This window comes from Salvelinus sp. IW2-2015, linkage group LG9, assembly GCF_002910315.2.
Source record: "Salvelinus sp. IW2-2015 linkage group LG9, ASM291031v2, whole genome shotgun sequence".
NCBI classification, from domain to species: domain Eukaryota; kingdom Metazoa; phylum Chordata; class Actinopteri; order Salmoniformes; family Salmonidae; genus Salvelinus; species Salvelinus sp. IW2-2015.
In genome coordinates, this window is record NC_036849.1 from 852980 (window position 1) to 878338 (window position 25359).

At 42.5% G+C, this 25359-nt stretch overlaps 1 protein-coding gene across 1 annotated transcript in view; it reads right to left on the bottom strand.

Moving 5' to 3' along the window:
- Positions 1 to 1130: 1130 nt before the first annotated feature.
- The window catches only part of sptlc2a (serine palmitoyltransferase, long chain base subunit 2a), a 47688-nt gene continuing 23459 nt past the window's right edge, over positions 1131 to 25359 (bottom strand). The window contains exons 9-12 of the mRNA XM_023993905.1: positions 24784 to 24910; positions 7724 to 7859; positions 7307 to 7436; positions 1131 to 3367 (exon numbers count right to left, since the gene is read on the bottom strand). Of these exons, the coding sequence (XP_023849673.1) occupies positions 3287 to 3367; positions 7307 to 7436; positions 7724 to 7859; positions 24784 to 24910 (474 nt within the window). The 3' untranslated portion in view covers positions 1131 to 3286. The remainder of the gene's footprint in view (positions 3368 to 7306; positions 7437 to 7723; positions 7860 to 24783; positions 24911 to 25359) is intronic.

Here is a 25359-nt window from a genome sequence, read left to right on the forward strand (position 1 = left end):
GCATCATGTTATGGGTATGCTTGTAATTGTTAAGGACTGGGGAGTTTTTCAGGATAAAAAGAAACGTAATGGATCTAAGCACAGGCAAAATCCTAGAGGAAAACCTGCTTCAGTCTGCTTTCCCCCAGACACTGGGAGATGAATTCACCTTTCAACAGGACAATAACCTTAAACACAAGACCAAATCTACACTGGAGTTGCTTACCAAGAAGACAGTGAATGTTCCTGAGAGGCCGATTCACAGTTTTGAAATCTACTTCAAAATCTATGTCAAGACCTGAAAATGGTTGTCTAGCAATGATCAACAACCAATTGACAGTGCTTGAAGAATTTTGAAAATAATAATGGGAAAATGTTGCACAATCCAGGTGTGGAAATCTCTTTTAATTTATTTAACCTTTATTTAACTAGGAAAGTCAATTAAGAACAAATTCTTATTTACAATGACGGCCTACTTCGGCCAAACCCTAACCCGGACGACGATGGGCCAATCGTGCGCCGCTCTATAGGACTCCCAATCACGACCAGTTGTGATACAGCCTGAAATCGAACCAGGGTCTGTAATGACACCTCTAGCACTGAGATGCAGTGCCTTAGACCGCTGCGCCACTCGGGAGCCTCAGCTGTTAGAAACTAACCCAGAAAGACTCACAGCTGTAATCACTGCCAAAAGTGCTTTTAAAAAGTATTGGCTCAGGGGTGTGAATACTTATGTAAATTAGATCTGTTTTTCATTTTCAATAAATTTGTACAAATTTCTAAAACATGTTTTCACTTTGTCATTATGGTGTATTGGTTGTAGCTGGGTGAGAGATTTTTTATTTTATTTAATCCATTTTGAATTCAGGCTGTAACACAAGAAAATGTGGTATAAGTCAAGGGTTATGAATACTTTCAGAAGGTACTGTAGCTAAAGCAAAATTAAATGGAACGTGTGAAGCAATTAGTCATCTGGCCTCATTCACAAACCGACTCAGAGTGCTGATCTAGGATCAGTTTTGCATTTGAAATCAGAATGAATAAGAGGTGGGGTCTGATCCGAGACCAGCACTTCCACCCTGAGACGCTTTCGTAATACAGGCCCTGATGTGTAATAAGTCTAACGATTCATTTGTAATAAAACACAAAGCGTTATTACATTATTTTAATGACATCTTGATGTCCGTAACATGAGTGAAACAGTTACAAATAGGTCATCCACTGATATGTAGCAAACACTGCATTTTTCTTTGATTCCAAAAAAAAAGGTACAGCTATTATTATGCACTATTTGTAGCACATCCAAGTTATGTTAGAACACATACATGTAGTTTTAAAGCAGTTGAATGGCCACTCACACCCTGTATCTCACCCGAGAGACAGGTCATCCACACATGAGGCAGAAGGACAGTGTTGACATCTTAAGAAGTTTGACATTAAGACTTTGAAACCTCATCAGTATCATGTTGTATTTCTCTTTGTGCAAACAAGAAAAATAGAAATATACAAAAGACATTTTCACACACATCCAGTGCAGATTTACTTCAAACTTTGAGGGGAAAAAAATAGCTAGCTGTATGAGTCAAATCATTCGTCATTGTGAGACAGTTCTTTGTACAGTAAGAAAAATTAATGAAAATCTATTTAGTTCTCTATATTTTAAACGATCTTAATGTCTCTCCTCCAGCTCTTTGCAGGTCACTTATATTAATAAACTCTCAAAGAAAGATTCCTTTTTTTTCTCTTTTTTTTCTTCTTCACAAACAGAACATGTCCTTGTCTTCAAAGTGATATATCAATTTCATACATTAAAATCAGTAATTTTGGAATGAGTTCAGGTTGAGCACCTTGTTACTTGGTGTACTAGCAGCGTCAGTGACTACGTCATACTGTACATGCATCGCTAAGGTGTGCCAAACGATAAAATACTCATCAGTAGTGATTGCACTGTGATCAGTCAGAGGTGTAGAAGTATGTGCATGCAGGACATGGCTTCAGAGCTGCCAGTGATAAAATGTTACATTTTTTCCAAATTGAGAAAAAACATGGAAACATGAATAAATAAATCTGTACATTAAACAACTCTCTCTGTCACACACACGTTTGGTTAAGACTAAGTCTGTCTTGACTAAGTCTGCCCCCCCCGTTTCCCTGGATACGACTTTTTCCTACTGGAGTTTTCCCCAAACCACCGATACTGGGTCATATAGTTGTTCACCCCTCTAATGATAACGTTAGGATCGGGGTAGAATAATCTGATCCTCGATCTGTGGTTAGGAGCTACAGCTGAAACAGCCTGGAACCAAGGGCTAGTGGATACGAGCGAGGAGGAGTGATGTGCTCATAGCTCATCTGAAAGTAAAGGCCTTGGTACAACGTCTCTCACTGTTACGAGATATAGTCATCTGTAAATAAAAATCATAAATACTTTGGAAAGAGAACATAGTTAGAGATTCAAGTAAGACACGGTTCCTGGCTGCAAGTTAGAACAGCAAGGTTTAGCTCCAGGAGTCGGTTACACCAGACATGCATCTCAAAGCACTGCTAAACTGTACTTCATAGCAATACCATCACTGAGTAGAGTAGGATAATGTTGCCCATTGACACTGTGCTAAGGCCAGTTATACATTTCATCCCCAATGGTTAAGGATAGGTTTTGTGGAGGGTTAGCTGGTCCTAGATCTGTACCTAAGGGAAACTTCTAACAGACACTCACTGTGTGTTTTATGACCTTTAGAAATCACCATTGAGTTTGTTTGTTTGTGTTGATTCTTCTTGTTCTTCATCTCTCCTCCAAAAATGTTAAATACTTCGGTTCGGGATGAGTATCCCGAAAGCTTCGTAAGCTACAGTTAGGTTGGTCTTTCCAAATCACACCGTTTCTCCCAAACACACATCAGAGATGACATGACATAGGCATGACATAAAGCAGCTACAAGCACACATAAGCAGTCCTCAGTCTACTAATCCTCCAGAAACAAAATGCCACAATAAATTAAGAAGCAGACCCAACATTTCATTATTTAAGACAAAACAGAGGTAAGAAATAATCGTTTGAAAAAATAAATGTTTTCTGTGTTTTTTTTCTCCTTCTTCGCCATGATGCGGTGAGTTTCCTGGTAAAATAAGGCAGGCGTGTGAAAGTTAAAACCTTGTGTTAGATGAATAAAGTGGTTCTGTGACATCAAGGCGAGCACATTTTGGTTCTGGGTGTGGAAGACTGCCAGTCCAATCTGGTCAGATCCGGTCTAGTCCACTCTGGTCCAGTTCAGTCTTGTATCTGGTCGTAGATGCTATGGTCGACGACTCAGTCCAGAGAGGGCAGTCTCTTGTGTCTGGAGTACTTGACCTGCAGTAGGTCTCCTACCTCACTGATCACACTCAGGGCCTAACCATAGAGACACACACAACATAAATGTTACATTATCACACGTCAATGATCACTCTAGTGTGTTGTGTGTTCGGGTTAATGATCACACACACGTCATGCCTGCAGAGACACACACACACATTACTGATTACACTCAGAGCCTGACAAAACAAACACATACCGTCTTGCTTTACATGTATACCGATGGAAGACACACTTACGCCAAAACTCACGTCTATGTCTAACACAGGCTGACTACAGCTGTCTGAAGCTACCAGTTGATGTTAGTCAGTTGAGAGTGATGCGAGTCCTCCCAGATCACTAACACATGGTACAGTAGGATCTATGATGGGGGAAGACTGGGACTTGAGAGAGCAGAGCTAGCATGGTGATCTCTCACACAACTCACTCATCTACAACATGACTATCACGTCAAGACCCACAATGGCAGAATCTCACTATTGGCCAGGCACTAAAGAGGCACAGTGATGTAAGAGAAGAGAGGTGATACACCAATCAATGTGACACCAAAGAATGGATAGCAGACAGCAGTTGAAGTCGGAAGTTTACATACACTTAGGTTGGAGTCATTAACTTGTTTTTCAACCACTCCACAAATTTCTTGTGAACAAACTATAGTTTTGGCAAGTCGGTTAAGACATCTACCTTGTGAATGACAAGTAATTTTTCCAACAATTGTTTACAGACAGATTATTTCACTTATAATTCACTGTATCACAATTCCAGTGGGTCAGAAGTTTACATACACTAAGTTGACTGAGCCTTTAAACAGCTTCCAGAAAATGATGTAATGGCTTTAGAAGCTTCTGATAGGCTAATTGACATCATTTGAGTCAAGTGGAGGTGTACCTGTGGATGTATTTCAAGGCCTAACTTCAAACTCAGTGCCTCTTTGCTTGACATCATGGGAAAATCTAAAGAAATCAGCCAAGACCTCAGAAAAAAGACCTCCACAAATCTGGTCCATCCTTGGGAGCAATTTCCAAACGCCTGAAGGTATCACGTTCATCTGTACAAACAATAGTACCCAAGTATAAACACCATGGGATCATGCAGCCGTGATACCGCTCAGGAAGGAGACGTGTTCTGTCTCCTAGTGATGAACGTACTTTGGTGCGAAAAGTGCAGATCAATCCCAGAAGAACAGCAAAGGACCTTGTGAAGATGCTGGAGGAAACGGGTATGAAAGTATCTATATCCACAGTAAAACGAGTCCTATATCGACATAACCTGAAAGGCCGCTCAGCAAGGCAGAAGCCACTGCTCCAAAACCACCATAAAAAAGCATGACTACGGTTTGCAACTGCACATGTGGACAAAGATCGTACTTTTTGGAGAAATGTCCTCTGGCCTGATGAAACAAAAATAGAACTGTTTGGCCATAATGACCATCGTAATGTTTGGCGGAAAAAGGGGGAGGCTTGCAAGCCGAAGAACACCATCCCAACCCGTGAAGCACGGGGGTGCAGCATCATGTTGTGGGGGTGCTTTGCTGCAGGAGGGACTGGTGCACTTCACAAAATAGATGGCATCATGAGGAAGGGAAATTATGTGGATATATTGAAGCAACATCTCAAGACATCAGTCAGGAAGTTAAAGCTTGGTCGCAAATGGGTCTTCCAAATGGACAATGACCCCAAGCATACTTCCAAAGTTGTGGCAAAATGGCTTAAGGACAACAAAGTCAAGGTATTGGAGTGGCCATCACAAAGCCCTGACCTCAATCCTATAGAACATTTGTGGGCAGAACTGAAAAAGTGTGTGCGAGCAAGGAGGCCTACAAATCTGACTCAGTTACACCAGCTCTGTCAGGAGGAATGGGCCAAAATTCACCCAACTTATTGTGGGAAGCTTGTGGAAGGCTACCCAAAATGTTTGACCCAAGTTAAACAGTTTAAAGGCAATGCTACCAAATACTAATTGACTGTATGTAAACTTCTGACCCACTGGGAATGTGATGAAAGAAATAAAAGCTGAAATAAATCATTCTCTACTATTATTCTGACATTTCACATTCTTAAAATAAAGTGGTGATCCTACCTGACCTAAGACAGGGATTTTTTACTTGGAAAAATTTCAGGAATTGTGAAAAACTGAGTTTAAATGTATTTGGCTGTGTATGTAAACCTCCGACTTCAACTGTAGATATATGAGAGAGAGAAAGGGCCAGAGCAAGAGGGGAACAGAGAGAGAGAGTGTGAGAGAAAGACAGACAAGGAAAGCACTGCTTTACGTGAAAAAGGAGTGATGGAAAATGTATGGGAGAGAAGGAGTGCGTGAGATAGAAGAAAGTAGAGAGAAAGACAGATACATTGGAGCTGCAGTGGATGGCAAGAGCGTATCAGAGAGCATTATGGGCAAGTGGAAGCCCTCACTCCATCACGATATGGCGATATGGCCAAAATATTATATCACGGTATAAAAAAAAAAAAATTGGATGGTATTTTTAGTTTTTGAATAATAACAAGGTCTACATATATTTTTTATTTTACCTTTATTTAAAGTGGTTAGAGCATTGGACTAGTGGGTTAACTGCCTTGTTCAGGGGCAGAACGACAGATTTTTACCGATCTTGCAATCTTCCGATTACTAGTCCAACGCTCCAAACACTAGGCTACCTGCCGCCCCTTTATGAGTAGTAAGTGATCCTAGGGTGGTAACACATACATTCTTAGTGATTTCCATTAGTCTTTCTCCATTATGATTGTTTTATAGTGTTCAATTCAACCAAAACAAATTTGAGCACCTTTAGCATTTCTGCATTTCCTACACTCAATTGCAGTGGTGAAAAAAGTACCCAATTGTCATACTTGAGTAAAAGTAAAGATACGTTCATAGAAAACTATTCAACTAAAAGTGAAAGTCCTGTTGCACAAACAACATGCTGATTTAAGTCTACACCATCACTGTATTAGGCTGTATTAGCTAGCTACGTTTGCTCTTAAGCAGTACATTTATTAGCTAGCTAGCTATTAGCAGCTAACAATTAGCGTCTCACAAGATTTAGCGCAACTTGCTAAGAAAAGACAAACTAGCTGTTTGCTGATGTGAGAAACACAAACGAATAGTGTCATTAAAGAACGCTAGTGGGTTTATATTAAGAAGCAAAGGGAAAACAGCATTGCTGTCATCAACATTGTTGCATGTGCTACATTGACTATGCAGACTGAACGCAAGTGTCTCATGGTTGAGGAACATTTTATGCGCTCCTTGAGTGACAGAGGGCGTGGCTAGTTTTGTGTGGAAAGTGGCACGGAGAGAAAGAGCGGAGAGAGATTACTCAAGTAGCGAAGTAAACTATACAAATTGACATTACAAATGGCATATCACATTTAACAAACCAAACATTCAAATACCAGTATAGAAGGTTAAGTAAAAACCTAAACCGGTCCCTGCATCAATACCGGTATATCATAAAATACGGTATACCGCCCAGCCCTAGACTCAATGTGAAAACAGATAACGTCACATCAAAGGGTGGTTTGGGTTCTAGGGGGAGGAGAGGGAGGAGAGAGGGGGTACAGGCCATTGTGAAAGAGAAGTTAAAAGAGGATAAAAAAAAGAGGTGGAGGCAGAGTGAGTGTGCTTTTCAGCAGCGTTAAATGAGGAGTCCTGGGGGAGAGAGAGATTAAGAGAGGCTGTTTGATCTAATGCCAGCAATGAGGGAAGGGGAGGTCACACTTACATACACCCACCACTAAGGGGGATGGGGGGTAACCTACCAAGGTAAGTTTTATTTTCTCTACCCACCCCATTTTTCAATCTGGTGACCCCACATGGGGTCCTGTACCCGAGTTTGGGAAACGCTGCACTAGGAAGAGGAAGCTATAGAATGGAAGAAAGAACGGAAGGACACAGGACCATGAGTGTACGCTCTTTATGTCTTTGGTGTGAAAAAGGTAGCCATTTTGTGCCAAGCATGGGGGGGATAGTTACCGTGTCGAGCATGTCTTTGGTGTGAGCGGCAGAGATACAGAATCGTGCTCTGGACTCGATGATGGGTGTGGCTGGAAAGCCCACCACCACCACCCCGATGTTCCTCTTCAGCATCTCTCGACCAAACGCCCTGAGAGAAAGAGAGAGCGAGAGACAGAGAAGCATAAAGAGAGAGAGCGAGAGAGAAGCATAAAGAGAGAGCGAGAGAGAAAGCGAGAGAGGGCATCGAACAACAACTTTAGAGGAGTAGTTTGCGAGTAGGTGCGCAACCAAATATGCATTTAAAGTTTTGAGCCTAATTTGAAAAACGAAACTGCATTCAAGCCACTTGGTTTACTGTAAAGTTGAGGAATGGGCCTGGGGAAAGGCAACCTCTCATATTCATAGATTAAACTATGGATGCCAGGGCTGACTCACCCGATCTTGGCCGGCATGTAGAGCATCATGGGAACTACGGGCGAGTCGTTGTTTCCGTAGATGATAAAGCCCATCTCTGTCAGTCTCCGACGGAAATACAACGTGTTCTCTGCCAACTGCTGCACGCGATCACGACCTGGACACAGACACAGACACAGACACAGACACAGACACAGACACAGACACAGACACAGACACACACACACACACACACACACACACACACACACACACACACACACACACACACACACACACACACACACACGTTGGGGTGAATTTAAGGATTTAAAAATGAGTAGCTAAAGCCTGAACCTACTCAATGTTGGTTAAAACTCTTTCTAAGATTACACAGTAACACCCTCCAGTGGTTTGTCCTCTGTCCAGACAGACAGACAGACAGCTGATGTTAACCCCGTCTGTCTCTCTGTTACCATCTGGCTGTAGCCTTTATCAGACTGGTAGAGCTCAAGACAGACCCTCATGCCCCAGGCACATACTGCAGATCTCTATCTATTCCTACACAGCATTGGGGATACAGGTAGTCTGTCTGTCTGTCTGTGTACGCAAGCCTATGTGTGTGTGTGTGTGTGAAAGGGTCTGTGTGTGCGTCAAGGGCTGAAAGCATTACGAGCCAATTGATTACAACTTGTACATACACATTGGTACACACATCTACATCAGCCTTTTGAAAGGAGGTCAACACACTTTCTAACCAAGCTCCTCGCAGTAATATTGAGGGAGAGCCGAATTCCGCTTGTTCCTTTATTGGCTATGAGGCGGACGGAACAGTTTCGGAGGGCCAGCTTGCATTTCTGCACGCCTCGGGTTCTCACTTGTCAAATATTCCGCACATGCTAAGGACTCGGGCCCAGGAATTTTCCCTTCCCTGATGATTCCCCCCTGCTAGTCGCCCCTCCGCCGCCGTTGGCCAGATGCGCTAAGTGACGCCTTCAAGTCACTTTGCGGTGACACATTCCCAACAAAACACATCATCCCCAATTGAGAGCTACACATTAGAGAGTGACACATACACACGTCAGGATTGGTTTATGGAACTGTATGATCCGTTTTGCTGGAAACGCGGGGGGGGGGGGGGGATGCAGCAATCACTTGAGCGAGAGGAGAAGAGGGAAAGCGACAAGTGTGGGAACGTGACAGGGGATCATTGGACTCGACGTGTGTATAACATATATGAAAGTTGACTTGATTGGCTGATTATTAAGGGGGGATAGCTCCCCCCCCCCCGGAAACATATGCTAACATTGCCAAATCAAGTGACTCACTGGTTGATGGCACACTGTGGTATTTCACCCAATAGATATGTGAGTTTATTCAAAATTGGGTTTGTTTTTGAATTATTTGTGGATCTGTGTAATCTGAGGGAAATATGCATCTCTAATTTGGGCATACATTTGGCAGGAGGTTAGGAAGTGCAGCTCAGTTTCCACCTCATTTTGTGGGCAGTGTGCACATAGCCTGTCTTCTCTTGAGAGCCAGGTCTGCCTACGGTGGCCTTTATCAATAGCAAGGCTACGCTCACTGAGTCTGTACATAGTCAAAGCTTTCCTTAAGTTTGGGTCAGTCACAGTGGTCAAGTATTCTGCCACTGTGTACTCTCTGTTTAGGGCCAAATAGTATTCTAGTTTGCTGTTTTTTTGTTAATTCTTTCCAATGTCTCAAGTAATAATATTTTTGTTTTGTCATGATTTGTTTGGGTCCAATTGTGTTGCGGTCCTGGGTCTCTGTGGGGTCTGTTTGTGATCAGAGCCCCAGGACCAGCTTGCTCTTCTCCAGGTTCATCTCTCTGTAGGTGATGGCTTTGTTATGGAAGGTTTGGGAATTGCTTCCATTTAGGTGGTTGTAGAATTGAACGGCTCTTTTCTGGATTTTGATAATTAGCAGGTATCGGCCTAATTCTGCTCTGCATGCATTATTTGGTGTTTTACGTTGTACACTGAGGATATTTTTGCAGAATTCTGCATGCAGTCTCTAAATTTGGTGTTTGTCCCATTTTGTGAATTCTTGGTTGGTGAGCGGACCCCAGACCTCACAACCATAAAAGGGCAGTAGGTTCTATAACTGATCCAAGTATTCTTAGCCAGATCCTAATTGGTATGTCAAATGTTATGTTCCTTTGAATGGCATAGAAGGCCCTTCTTGCCTCGTCTCTCAGCTCGTTTACAGCTTTGTGGAAGTTACCTGTGGCCGCTGACGTTTAGGCCGAGGTATGTATAGTTTGTGTGTTCTAGGGCAACGGTGTTTTTGGAACACCATTATTTGTTGTCTTACTGAGATTTACTGTCAGGGCCCAGGTCTGACAGCATATGTGCAGAAGATCTAGGTGCTGCTGTAGGCCCTTGCTTGGTGACAGAAGCACCCGATCATCAGCAAACAGTAGACATTTGACTTCAGATTCTAGTAGGGTGAGGCCGGGTGCTGCAGACTGTTTTAGTGCCCTCGCCAATCCGTTGATATATATGTTGAAGAGGGTGGGGCTTAAGCTGCATCCTTGTCTCACCCCATGGCCCTGTGGAAAGAAATTTGTTTTTTGCCAATTTTAACCACACACTTGTTGTTTGTGTACATGTATTTTATAATGTTGTATTTCCCCCCCCAACACCACTTTCCATCAATTTGTATAGCAGACCCTCATGCCAAATTGAGTCAAAAGCATGAAAAGACTTTGCCTTTGTTTTGGTTTGTTTGTTTGTTTGTCAATTAGGGTGTGCAGGGTGAATACGTTGTCTGTCGTACGGTAATTTGGTAAAAAGCCAATTTGACATTTGCTCAGTACATTGTTTTCAGTGAGGAAATGAACTAGTCTGCTGTTAATGATAATGCAGAGGATTTTTAAGGTTGCTGTTGACGCATATCCCACGGTAGTTAGTTATTGGGGTCAAATTTGTCTCCACTTTTGTGGATTGGGGTGATCAGTCCTTGGTTCCAAATATTTGGGAAGATGCCAGAGTGAAGGATGATGTTAAAGAGTTTAAGTATAGCCAATTGGAATATGTGGTCTGTATATTTTATCATTTCATTGAGGATACCATCAACACCACAGGCCTTTTTGGGTTGGAGGGTTTGTATATTGTCCTGTAGTTCATTCAATGTAACTGGAGGATCCAGTGGGTTCTGGTAGTCTTTAATAGTTGATTCTAAGATTAGCATTTGATCATGTACATTTTTTGGGATGTTTGTTCTTTGCTTGGAGAAGTGGGTTAACCATACATCTCCGTTTTGGATAGATAACTCTGCACACAACCCCCCTGAAAACATATTCCCACCCTTTCGACTCCATCCCCCTCTCTCTCCCTCTCCTCCGGCTGCTCACACATACTGTGGGAAAGTATATACCCGACGGCGCAGGACTGACAGCACAGTATTATCACTGTGTGTATATATCCATCCTGCATGGTCAGTCAGCCCATTGCATGCCAGAGATGACTTGCACACTGGGCAGAGAGAATCACTTAGGGCTGTCCCGAATCGATAATGACCTTGATGAAAACAAATGGCAGCAGGCTGCTTGGTCTGGTTCTGAGTCACTATCCTCTCATCTTCCTAATAGAGCTGTGTGTTGTGTTTCAACTGATACTGGACACTTGGCACTGCCCACCAATACACAAGACTACTGCCACTGCTGAGGGTGAGAGTGTAGAGGGAGGGGAGAGAGAGAGAGAGAGAAAGAAAGCGAGAGAAAAAGGAGGGGAGGGAGAAGGAGAGAGGGAGAGAATAGGAGAAAAATAACACAATGTCTCTCTTACTCACGTTCACCCTCACACAAGCACATACTCGTTGCCATGTTCTCCAGCCATTTCCCTAATGAACCCAGCCTTTCCCCTCCAGAGCTGTGATCAGCTACATAAACTGTGAGGAGAACAAATGTATTAAGACCCAGAGCAGGGCTGGCCATCTGAAAGCAATAAGGCCTTACAGGGGGAGCAGTGTGTGTGTGTGTGTGTGTGTGTGTGTGTGTGTGTGTGTGTGTGTGTGTGAGTGGTCGCTGACTTCAAGCTCTTCAGTCAGAGTGTTCTCTCTCCAGGGGGATGGGGTGCAGGGCTCTCCAAAGAAAATCTTTCTGGGGTACCCTTTCAACAGCTAGTTTCACAACACACACACGTACGCAGTGGCACGGGCACACACACGTACACATACACACTTAACTCCTTCCAGACACGGGGCAAAAGGATCTGGAGTGAAAGATGGGGGGGAGAGATGAAGGAAGGGGGGAGGGGTGGAGGGGGAAAAGGAGAAGGATTGAGGGAGGTGGAGGGGCGAAAGAGCTTCCAGATGTAGGGGCTGTTTCCCTTTCAGATGAAAGCTCCTCCTCACTTCCTTCTCATCTGAGAATGGGGGGAGGAGAGGAGGAGGAGGGATAAGTACAAAACACCCACAGCGCTTTGGAGGTTTCTACACCAGCTTCAGTTCAAGGGCTTCTGACAAGCAGAGATGGTCAGAACACACACGTAAGCATCTCAATGGACGATGTATACCATGTGTATCCTGTACATACGACTAATAAAACGTAACACACATCTCTTGAGTAGTAGTAGAATAAGAAGCTGGGGTGGAAGCTCTATATGGCAATGTCCATGCAAAATCGGGTTTTCACTCACTCACACACACACACACACAGTGGAAACTTACACACAGCCATGGAAAGATAAACAGCTTTAGAAGACTCTGGATTCTGTATCTAAACCATGCAAAGTAAAGACAAATGCAAGGTAGAGACAGAATGAGGCAAGGAGAGTGAGTTAATCACATCTAAATTCAAGACAGTTCAGAGACCAACCTTCTCCAATCTCATATACAGTTCAATGTCCTGAAGAGACGATGGGACGTCTGACATCACTAACTCTGGACCCCACCTTTCTCAGGTGTCAGGGGAAGTCAACACCGCCACTCTGAGATGGATGGGCTGGAGTTGGTATGGCCCGTCTCAATGTCAACCAGATATCACGCAAAACCTGTTTCTAGCCCGGATCCATCCAGTTTTAATCCACTCAATCATCCAACAGGATTCAAATCCAGTGAAGACAGGTTTTGAATCAAAACAAATGAATTGAACAAAAGCTTCTGTAAATAGGACACACGCTTGTTGGCCATGTTCAGTCCTTGGTAGAGCAGTGGCACAATGTTCATCAAGGCACGAAATTGTTGGCCATGTTCAGAAATACATGCTTCCCTGACATGTACCCTACTGAAGATGGGGGGGAGAGAGACTAGAGTACCATTTCCCTTCCATCCGTTGCACTTCCTGCATCTCCGTCCCATTTCCTGTCTGCCTTGGCCGTCACTCCAGATGAGACCCACATGCTCCCAGGTGTGACTGAGACCTCCCAACTTCCCAAACTCACCGGGAACACCGTAATACCAGTGTGCATTCCCGAATGGGAGTTTTCCCTGAGTGGAAACAGGGATTGTTCCAAAGACTTTCTCCTGGGCTCCAGAGGTAATATTTATCCCATCAACATGTTTTTAGGATTACAGTTTACTAATCATCCTGTGACAACGGCTTTGTAAACCAATCCGAAGAATAATAACACATCTAACTCAACCACGTCTTGCCGTTTCACTTCAAATCTTATTCACCTGTGAAGCTAACTTGGATCCATCACAGCAGCTTTGCACAAGTGATATACAATACAGCTTTATAGTATTGCCTGTAGAAGTTGAATACATGATTATAATTAGTCTATCTGGGTGTGAGGCTTGCTGGCTGGTGCTTTGCAGTGATGGCTCCACCTCTGCTTCTTGTACTGATGAGGGTCTGGTAACACAGTCTCTCTTTCAGTAACATCTTGTCCACATGGCTATTTCACCTTTATTTAGCCAGCGAGTCCCATTGAGACAACTGTCTCTTTTGCAAGAGAGCCCTGACCAGCAGAAATGACACATTAAAAAGATAGACAACCAATGCGTCAGTCAAGGCAGGAGCACGGACAATACAAAAACACTATTATAAAAGTGATTTGGTTGGCGATACAGGTCCTCCAACAATATGAACTACCCGAAAGGCACAGATGCGTCCAACTGTAGGCTATTCTGAAGATTGGACAAATACATAGCTTACGTAACAATAAGAAACACTTTTTTTTTTTTTCCTGTTTCAAACTATTCTGCTACACCATGTCCTAATGAACACTGCCCTGGTCTGTGGTCCTGATAAGGCCTGGGCTATCCGTGAAGAATGACTGGGTTTGGCCCATAGATCTGAGAGGGTGTTTTTACACCACATTTAAAAGGCCACTTTACAGGCCTGTAACTCCAGGGGTTATAGCTCTACTGTACTACTGCCTGGCTAGGCCCGCTGTATAAACTACACTGGATGAATAGAACCAAGTCACACCATATATATGTGTATGTGTGTGTGTGTGCATATAAAAAAGCCCCGTTCCCACATAGTGTAGGATTAATTATCTGTGGTACACAGAGGAGAGAGACGTGTTGTGAAGGTCTTTTGATGGTGTTCCCCATGAACTTCATCTCAGTGTTTTATCTGTGGACACTGGAAGGTTGAGTGAGAACCAAGCATGGATGGTTTTAACGTCACCTCTAAAAGGCCAAGATGCAGTCTGAGAAACAACACAGCGGACGAGAACAGAGGAGAACGTTGAGGCTGACACATGGGTAGTGAGACTACGTGGTCGTCTGTGACACCCATTCATATGCACTGTGAACGAACATTGCCACATCCTAACTTGAGATACATGTACGGGACTCATTTTCACGCAAATCCTACACTTATCAATGCATGATCATGTCTGCGAAAGGTCAAGTTACACGCACACCTCTCTATTTCAGATTCTGCTCTAAGAGTGCATCTGTGGTGACATCAAGGGGGAGGGGGCAAGCATCCCCCTCTAGCCCATCGAAGGACCACCCTGATGGGGGTTTAGAGGGTGTCGGTCCCCCTGGGGAACCACAGGATATCCGGCCACCTATATACGACCTCCAACTGATTTTTTTTTTTACATTGTGCATCCCGCACGCACACACACACACACAGACCATTATATAAATGCACACACTCATGCAGGCATGCACACACACACACACACCCACATTGACCCCTCCCCCAATTTGATTGCTTTTCCAGTCATGACCCAGTTCACACACACACAGTGATCATTAAAAATGCCAATTAGGACACCACTATGCTAAACACATGACTGACTGTCACTGTGGCAACAACATCACAATTTTGCTGTATACACTGATGTCAATGACAGAGTCAAGGTATGGTCAGCTCAGTGGTCAATCAAAGGGAGAGGTGGGGAGGAGGGCCAGGTACGGACAGCTTAGCTGTCACACAAAGTAAGTGAGAGGCGAGGAAAAGAGCCAGGTATGCCAATGTGTCCTTCAACAGGTGTTTGACATCTTTGGAGCAGCTCTCTATATACAGTGAATGAAGGGTGGAAAAAAGGATCTAGGATCAATAGTCAACCTCCTGAGGCTGCAGTAAGGGTAGGATTGCCTGCAGGAGCAATGTCTTTGTCTGGCAGGAGTATATGTGTATCAGATCAGTGGTGAGATGTGGACAACCATGAGCAAGGCTATGTCACATATGTTACAGAAACACAGTCACTGAACGTACGCTTGAATGTGCATTCACACAAACACACACACACACCATGGTTTCCGTCAATAAAAAAAATCCCATTGCAAAATAAAGTTTTTTATTAATTGATGGAAATACATTTGACCGTCATGCTTATCGGTCTATAGGAACATTTGCATAATTTAAATGAAATTGGCCTGGTTGTATTTTTGTTAGTCGTCATCTTATTTATCCAACACAACTACACGTGCACAGCATACAGACTATTTTGAGTGGGATTTCTCCTGCTGCTCCTCAGCTGGTTGCAGCTGGAGTAAAACATGTGCTTTAAGAAGACCATTCGTTCACTGAGCAACGATTCTAAATGCAATCGCGTGTTACAAACTGTTTTGGTGAACGACGAAAAAATTGCTACTATTTTTATTTCGCTACTGGTAATTGAAGCACGCCTCTCATTCACCATTCAAGTGCAGGCAGGCAACAGGTTATCAGCGCGTCACCCACCACTTTACAACGTGAGCTGGGGGCAGTATACATTTTGAAAATATACTTCATTGTTTGAAACCTGTATGTTTTACCTCATATTATGAGGTATGTCTCACCTTGGTTCAAAGTAGCCTATAGGCAAAACACCTTTCAACATTTCTGAGCAGCAGGCCAGGTACGTACTTCTATGCGTGCTCAGGCTCACTCCAACATTATCAGGACAGAGAAACCAGACATATGCTCAATGTTCACATGGAGCACTCCAAACAAAAGACAATGAACAAATTTACAAAACTTCATAGATGGTTACTCTGCAAACGACGTTTCCACTCTGAGAATGAGAACGGTAAATGACTGCAATTAATATAGGCATTCAAATAAATTAAATGTAACCAAATGACTAGGATTAACGGTACATTTACTACTGGTGACATACGTAATGGGGAATTGATAAAAAAAAAAGAATAATCAGGGCAAACAATTCACACAAGGAAACAATGAATGCGCAAGAATTGGCAGGAGACAGCTGAGCCATTCTGGAGACTCGCCTACAGTGCATTCGGAAAGTATTCAGACCACTTGACTTTTTCCACATTTTGTTACGTTTCAGCCTTATTCTTAAATTCATTAAACATTTTTTCTTCTTCATCAATCTACACACAATACCCCATAATGACAAAATGAAAACGGGTGTTTAGACATTTTTGCAAATGTATAAACAATAAAAAAACAGATACCTTACTTACATAAGTATTCAGACTCCTTGCTATGAGACTTGAAATTGGTATGTGGTATGTGGTAAATTCAATTGATTGGACATGATTTGGAAAGGCACACGCCTGTCTATATATATATATATATATAAGTTCCCACAGTTGACAGTGCATGTCAGAGCAAAAACCAAGCCATGAGGTCGAAGGAATTGTCCGTAGAGTTCCGAGACAGGATTGTGTCTGGGGAAGGGTACTAAAACATTTCTGCAGCATTGAAGATCCCCAACAACACAGTGGCCTCCATTCTTAAATGGAAAAAGTTTGGAACAACCAAGACTCTTCCTAGAGCAGGCCGCCCAGTCAAACTGAGTAATCGGGGGAGAAGGGCCTTGGTCAGGGTGGTGACCAAGAACCCGATGGTCAGTCTGACAGAGCTCCAGAGTTCCTCTGTGGAGATTGGAGAACCTTCCAGAAAGCCAACTATCAGGCCTTTATGGTAAAGTGCCCAGACAAAGCCACTCCTCAGTAAAAGGCACATGACAGCCCTCTTGGAGTTTGCCAAAAGACACCTAAAGACTCTCAGACCATGAGAAATACGATTCTCTGGTCTGATGAAACCAAGATTGAACTCTTTGGCCTGAATGCCAAGCGTCACGTCTGGAGGAAACCTGGCACCATCCCTACAGTGAAGCATGGTGGTGGCAGCATCATGCTGTGGGGATATTATTCAGTAGCAGGGACTGTGAGACTAGTCAGGATCGAGGGGAGCGGCCCAAAGTACATAGAGATCCTTGATGAAAACCTGCTTCAGAGCACTCAGGACCTCAAGACTGGGGGAAAGGTTCACCTTCCAACAAGACAACGACCCAAAGCACACAGCCAAGACAACGCAGGAGTGGCTTCGGGACAAGTCTCTGAATGTCCTTGAGTGGCCCAGCTAGAGCCCGGACTTGAACCCAATCGAACATCTCTGGAGAGACCTGAAAATAGCTGTGCAACAACGCTCCCCATACAACCTGACAGAGGTTGAGAGGATCTGCAGTGAAGAATGGGAGAAACTCCTCAATTACAGGTATGCCAAGCTTGTAGTATCATACCTAATAAGACCTGATCTGTAATGCCAAAGGTGCTTCAAAGTACCGAGTAAAGGGTCTGAAAACATAAGTAAATGTAATATTTCCGATTTTATTTTTAATAAATTTGCAAAAATGTCTAAAACCTATTATTGATTTGGCATTATGGGGTATTGTGTGTTTATTTTAGAATAAGGCTGTAACATAACAAAATGTGGAAAAAGTCAAGGGGTCTGAATACTTTTTGAATGCATTGCATACCTTTGCCAAACACCCCTCCCCTTCTTAATTTCTCAACATTTTAAATTATACTCAAGACACATTATCTTCAGACATATTTTAGATGCTTTTGAGTTTGAGTTTATTTTTATTTTTACAGGGACAGTGCACATTAATCAACGTTTCAGTAAAAGTGCCGGTTTTAGCCAGCCATCTAATTTTCAACCGCAGTCCCTGGGCAGGTTATTTCACTGACGGCTTGTGATTTGAAACAATCCACAGAAATGTTTCAAATAAGCAAATGATCCTTGAGTCCTCTGTGGCAAAGACATGCTTTCTGGGGACTTATTTTGAATGATATTATTTATTTCTGTATAAACAGGAGTAATTATACAAATATATCCAAATGTATTTCCATCTCTGTCACATATGGAACCGTTATCAGGTGCTCTGTTTAGAATGGCGCTTTCCCAGGTGCTCTGTTTAGAATGGCGCTTTCCCAGGTGCTCTGTTTAGAATGGCGCTTTCCCAGGTGCTCCGTTTAGAATGGCGCTTTCCCAGGTGCTCTGTTTAGAATGTATTTTTCCCGCAAATTGCCTCTTTGCAAATGTTTGAAAATTACGTTTTATTGGCTTCTTCATTACCTGAGTTGCCTGTTCTGTTCAGGTGTATTACCATAATCTAAATGTGATATTTTTTATCATTCTGAGCACCGAAGGTGGACGGCCTAATGGGTTATGCACCCAATACATATGGGTCCACTACATTTCTCAAATGGACGGTAAATTTAAAATCTTCCCGTCATGTTGTCCGGCTCCACATTTTCCTAGCGGAAACCCGGACACACACACACACTTCACCTGGGGCAGACAGGGCAAGAGCAACTGTTTGTTGTCGTTGTCCTGCCGTGATTAAGTGGCATGTGTGTGTATGAAAGTGTGTGTAAATGCCCTCGTTCTTGCACGTGTACAAAAGTGTGTGTGTGAGAGAGAGTTAGGCCCTTTGGTGAGGCCCTCTCAACTATCAGTGTGGCCTGCTGGGTAATTGTTGCCATATTGGAGGGGTTGGTTGGGGTTCTGGGTTAGATATTGTACCTGGAAAGACTCTGTGCATCTGTGGAAGCCATCACTCTTATTTAATGAGTGGTGAAAAACAGAAGAGGGCAGAAACTAAAAACCTCCCACATGACATTCTTTCCCTCCATCAACAGCATGAAAGTGAAACAATAGTGATGATTCAAGGTTAGGGTTGACTGTACTGAATGTATTGTGCAGAGAGAGGAAAAAGTATGTGAGGACTGTAGTTTTTTCACAATATGTTTAAATTAAAATTATGCAACACTAAGCAGTGACAGTGACATGAATAAAGTAAGCGGGTGAGTGTGTGGGTGTGTGTCTGTGTCTGCAGCCATGGCCAGTACTGCAGAGGGGTATACTACAAAGCCAGATGCCTTTTGATAAGCAACCAGAAATAACTATAGATTGTCTGGAATATTGAAAAAGCTCAACTTAAATTGTGGAATCAAATCGGACCCTGCCTATTTCAAGCTTACCCTTACATTTTTTATAATTGTACATACACACACACCCAACCAGTCAAAAGTTTGGACACCTACTCATTCAAGTGTTTTTCTTTATTTGTACTATTTCTACATTGTAGAATAATAGTGAAGACATCAAAACTATGAAATAACACATATGGAATCATGTGTGTTAATCAAAATATATTTTATATTTAAGATTCTTCAAAGTAGCCACACTGACTTGATTACAGCTTTGCATACTCTTGGCATTCTCTCAACCAGCTTCACCTGGAATGCTTTTCCGACAGTCTCGAAGGAGTTCCCACATATGCTGAGCACTTGTTGGCTGCTTTTCCTTCAATCTGTGGTCCAACTCATCCCAATTGGGTTGAGGTCGGGTGATTGTGGAGGCCAGGTCATCTGATGCAGCACTCACTCACTCTTCTTCTTGGTCAAATAGCCCTTACACAGCCTGGAGGTGTGTTGGGTCATTGTCCTGTTGAAAAACAAATGATAGTCCCACTAAGCCCAAACCAGATGGGATGGCGTATCGCTGCAGAGTGTTGTGGTAGCCATGTGGGTTAAGTGTGGCATGAATTTTAAGTAAATCATTGACAGTGTCACCAGCAAAGCACCCAAACACCATCACACCTCCTCCTCCATGCTTCACGGTGGGAACCACACATGCAGAGATCATCCGTTCACCTACTTTGCATCTCACAAAGACACGGCGGTTGGAACCAAAAACCTCTAATTTGGACTCATCAGACCAAAGGACAGATTTCCACCGGTCTAATATTTATTGCTTGTGTTTCTTGGCCCAAGCAAGTCTCTTGTGTCCTTTAGTAGTGGTTTCTTTGCAGCAATTCAATCATGAAGGCCAGATTCACGCCTGTTACTTGAACTCTGCGAAGCAATTATTTGGGATGCAATCTGAGGTGCAGTTAATTGCCGATTTCTGAGGCTGGTAACTCTAATGAACTTATCCCCTGCAGCAGAGGTAACTCTGGGCCTTCCTTTCCTGTGGCGGTCCTCATGAGAGCCAGTTTCATCATAGAGCTTGATGGTTTTTGCGACTGCACTTGAAGAATCTTTAAAAAGTTATTGAAATTTTCCGGATTGACTGACCTTCATGTCTTAAAGTAATGATTGGCTGTCGTTTCTCTTTGCTTATGTGAGCTGTTCTTGCCTGAATATGGACTTGGTCTTTTACCAAATAGGGCTATCGTCAATATATAAAGCCTACCTTGTCACAACACAACTAATTGGCTCAAAAGCATTAACCTTTCTGAACCACCCATCCCGGATCCGGGATAATTGTCATCAGAAACGCTGACTAGCATAGCCTAGCCTAGCGCCACAGGTATATAATATAATATAATTTCACGAAATCACAAGTGTAATATTGCAAAACACAGCTTAGCCTTTTTATAATCCATCCTCAGGGTGTTTTTCAAATATCTATTCGATAATATATCAACCGGGACAGTTGGCTTTTCACTAGGACCAGGAGTAACAATGGCTGCCTTTCTCTTTTGCGCACAAGTCACTCTGAGAGCCCCCAGCTATCCACTTATGCAATGTGGTCGTTCACGCTCATTCTTCAAAATAAAAGCCTGAAACTATGTCTAAAGGCTGTTGACACCTTAGGGAAGCCATAGAAAAAGAAGTCTGGTTGATATCCCTTTATATGGGCAATAGGGATGCATAGGAACAGAGAGGTTTCAAGAACAGGGGCACTTCCTGATTGGATTTTCCTCAGGTTTTAGCCTGCAATATCAGTTCTGTTTAACTCACAGACAACATTTTTACAGTTTTGGAAACTTCAGAGTGTTTTCTATCCTAAACTGACAATTATATGCATATTCTAGTTTTGGGGGCTGAGAAATAGGCAGTTTCAAATGGGTATGTATTTTTTGCCAAAAACTAAAATATCGCCCCCTAGTCTTTTAAGGAGGAAAGAAATTACACAAATTCACTTTCAACAAGGCACAGCTGTTAATTGAAATGCATTCCAGGTGACTACCTCATGAAGCTGGTTGAGAAAATGCCAAGAGTGTGCAAAGCTGTCATTAAGGCAAAGGGTGGCTACTTTGAAAAATCTCAAATATATTTTGATTTGTTGAACACTTTTTTGGTAACTAAATTATTCCATGTGTTATTTCATAGTGTTGATGTCTTCACTATTATTCTACAATGTAGAAAATAGTAATAAAAAAAAATAGGAAAAACCCTGGAATGATTAGGCTCCAGGACATTTACGGCACCCTGTGTCACAGGAAGGCCAAGAAAATCATTAAGAACCTCAGCCACTGGAGCCACAGCCTGTTCACCCCGCTAACATTTAGAAGGTGGAGACAGTACAGTTGGCCGAGAAAGAGTTTCTATGCTCCGCACGTCATCCTCGTTAACAGTAAAAAAAAATATATATATATATATAAAAATGGCAGCGAGTGAGACAGAGTAGACAGCAGTGAAGTCCTGTATGGCAATACTTAGAGAAGTTAAATGAGAAGGTGGTGAAACACAAACTCTGCGAGGTGGAATTGAGCTACAGTGGCAGTACAGGTGCAATGCTGAAAGGGAGGCACCGTGAGACCCAACCCGTTCCTGGCAGCAGTGCGATAAGGGACGGAGTGAGCAAAATCACAGCGCTGATTACAGAAATGATCGCAGTTGATTTGCAGCCATTGTCAATGGTAGAAGATGTCGGCTTCAATGTTGCCCTATTGGCATGTCTAGAAACAGACTACAAGATGCCATGTCGAAAAACTGATGGAGAAATTGTGCAATGATTACTCTGCAAGTAGGCCTACAAAGCTCCAGCTCTCGAACAACAAGAACCTAATATTTATATATTTCTAAATTCCATTCTTGTGCATTGTTCGATATTACTGCACTGTTGGAGCTAGGAACACATACATTTCACTACACCCGCAATAACTTCTGCTAATTATGTGTATGTGACCGATAGAATTTGATTTGAACAGATTGTTGGACGTCAATGAACACACCGTCATACATCACTGCAACGACCCATCACGTTCATGAGAAGTGGGACATGAAGTCCCACTATATATATATATATATACATACATACATACATACATACATACATGCATACATACATACATACACACATACATATAGTTGAAGTTTACATAAACCTTAGCCAAATACATTTAAACTCAGTTTTTCACAATTCCTGACATTTAATCAAGTAAAAATTCCCTGTCTTAGGTCAGTTAGGATCACCACTTTATTTTAAGAACGTGAAATGTCAGAATAATAGTGGAGAGAATTATTTATTTCAGCTTTTATTTCTTTCATCACATTCCCAGTGGGTCAGAAGTGTACATACACTCAATTAGTATTTGGTAGCATTGCCTTTAAATTGTTTAACTTGGGTCAAACGTTTTGGGTAGCCTTCCACAAGCTTCCCACAATAAGTTGGGTGAATTTTGGCCCATTCCTCCTGACAGAGCTGGTGTAACTGAGTCAGATTTGTAGGCCTCCTTGATCGCACACACCTTTTCAGTTCTGCCCACAAATGTTCTATAGGATTGAGGTCAGGGCTTTGTGATGGCCACTCCAATACCTTGACTTTGTTGTCAGTATGCTTGGGGTCATTGTCCATTTGGAAGACCCATTTGCGACCAAGCTTTAAATTCCTGACTTATGTCTTGAGATGTTGCTTCAATATTCCCAGATAATTTTCCTTTCTCCTGATGCCATCTATTTTGTGAAGTGCACCAGTCCCTCCTGCAACAAAGCACCCCAACAACATGATGCTGCCACCCCTGTGCTTCATGGTTGGGATGGTGTTCTTCAGCTTGCAAGCCTTTCCCTTTTTCCTCCAAACATAACGATGGTCATTATGGTCAAACAGTTCAATTTTTGTTTCATCAGACCAGAGGACATTTCTCCAAAAAGTATGATCTTCATCCCCATGTACAGTTGCAAACCGTAGTCTGGCTTTTTTATGGCGGTTTTGAAGCAGTGGCTTCTTCCTTGCCGAGCAACCTTTCAGGTTATATATATATAGGACTCGTTTTACTGTGGATATAGATACTTTTGTACCCGTTTCCTCCAGCATCTTCACAAGGTCCTTTGCTGTTGTTCTTGGATTGATTTGCACTTTTCGTACCAAAGTACGTTCATCTCTAGGAGACAGAACACGTCTCCTTCCTGAGCAGTATGACGGCTGCGTGGTCCCATGGTGTTTATACTTGCGTACAATTGTTTGTACAGATGAACGTGGTTCCTTCAGGCATTTGGAAATTGCTCCCAAGGATGAACCAGACTTGTGGAGGTCTACAATTTTTTTCTGAGGTCTTGGCTGATTTCAATTGATTTTCCCACGATGTCAAAGAGGCACTGAGTTTGAATGTAGGCCTTGAAATACATCTACAGGTACACCTCCAATTGACTCAAATTATGTCAATTAGACTATCAGAAGCTTCTAAAGCCAATGACATAATTTTCTGGAATTTTCCAAGCTGTTTGAAGGCACAGTCAACTTAGTCTATGTAAACTTCTGACCCACTGGAATTTTGATACAATAAGTGAAATAATCTGTCTGTACAACTGTTGGAAAAATGACTTGTGTCATGCACAAAAGTAGATGTCCTAACCGACTTGCCAAAACTATAGTTTGTTAACAGGAAATTTGTGGAGTGGTTAAAAAATTAGTTTTAATGACTCCAACATAAGTGTATGTAAACTTCCGACTTCAACTGATAATATATATATATATATATATATATATATAACACATATCTGACTCAGTTACACCAGCTCTGTCAGGAGGAATTGGCCAAATTCACCCAACTTATTGTGGGAAGGTGGTGGAAGGCTACCCGAAACGTTTGACACACACACACGCACACACATGTTCCGGTCCCTGACATAGCTCATTCTGATATTTATTAATTTCCTTATTACTATTGATATTTTCTGGATTGTGTGTGTATTTTTAAATGTATTATTGCTTGGTATTACTGCACTGTTAGAGCTAGAAACACAAGCATTTCGCTGCACCTGCGATAACCTGCAAATCGGTGTACACGACCAATACACTTGATTTGATGGCACTGTAGTTAAAACCTGATAAATAGCCTACTATATAGTCAGTGTTTACCCAAGCTTGGGTATAGCAAGTACAGTATGTTTCCACCAATATAGAACACTGATTACCTCACACACAGGAGGTAAATCAGAACCCCACTCTCTCTGTATCTGTCCAGAAACTAAGTTTGTCTGTTGATAGCATTCTGCCATGCTCGTCTTATACAAGCTTCTGCCGCCCCCTTGTGGTGGAGCATGGTATGGGCCAACAGAAAACACAGGGCAAAAACATCCTCTAACACCTTTTACAGCTCAGTGCAATGTCTTCAAAATAGCATTTCATTGTATCCGTGTGTGTGGGGGAAATAGCAGCTTTTCACTCTATCTACTGCGTTTCTACGTGTCGGACTCACCTAGCGTCGTCCCGTCCTCCCCCATAATGCACTTCATAGAAGCGATGATCTGCTCCACGACAGGAGGTGACATGGACGCGGCGTACACCGCACTGTGAGAGTGGGAACGCAGGTACTCCATCAACTCCTAGAGTAGAACAGAATGTTATTGTCGATTCTGAGGTTAGTTTATATTTGCAACACAAAGTATACATTTCTGATTTCACACTTGGCATAAAAGTAGATATCTACATTGTGCACTGTTGCTCTTCACCCTCCTCTCTCTAATGTTGCTGTATTGTTAATATGTAATATTTTTATATTGATATGGTACATTTACAGTATCTGAAACATTTATTTGTAACGTGGTTGAAACGTTTTAGTAACAGTAAAGGACGTTGTGTGATTCAAAACTTGTGCGACTCAAGCTATACTTTTCCTTGTGCGCGTGCACGGGCTATAAAATGAGTGGCACAAAATGGAACATACCTTTTCGGGGAAAGTTCCGAATGAGACAATTTCATGTGAACAACTTCAAGTGTGTGTACAACATCAAAAGACCTGCATCACTTTCCTGAGAGCGTTGCCGTTTTGAAA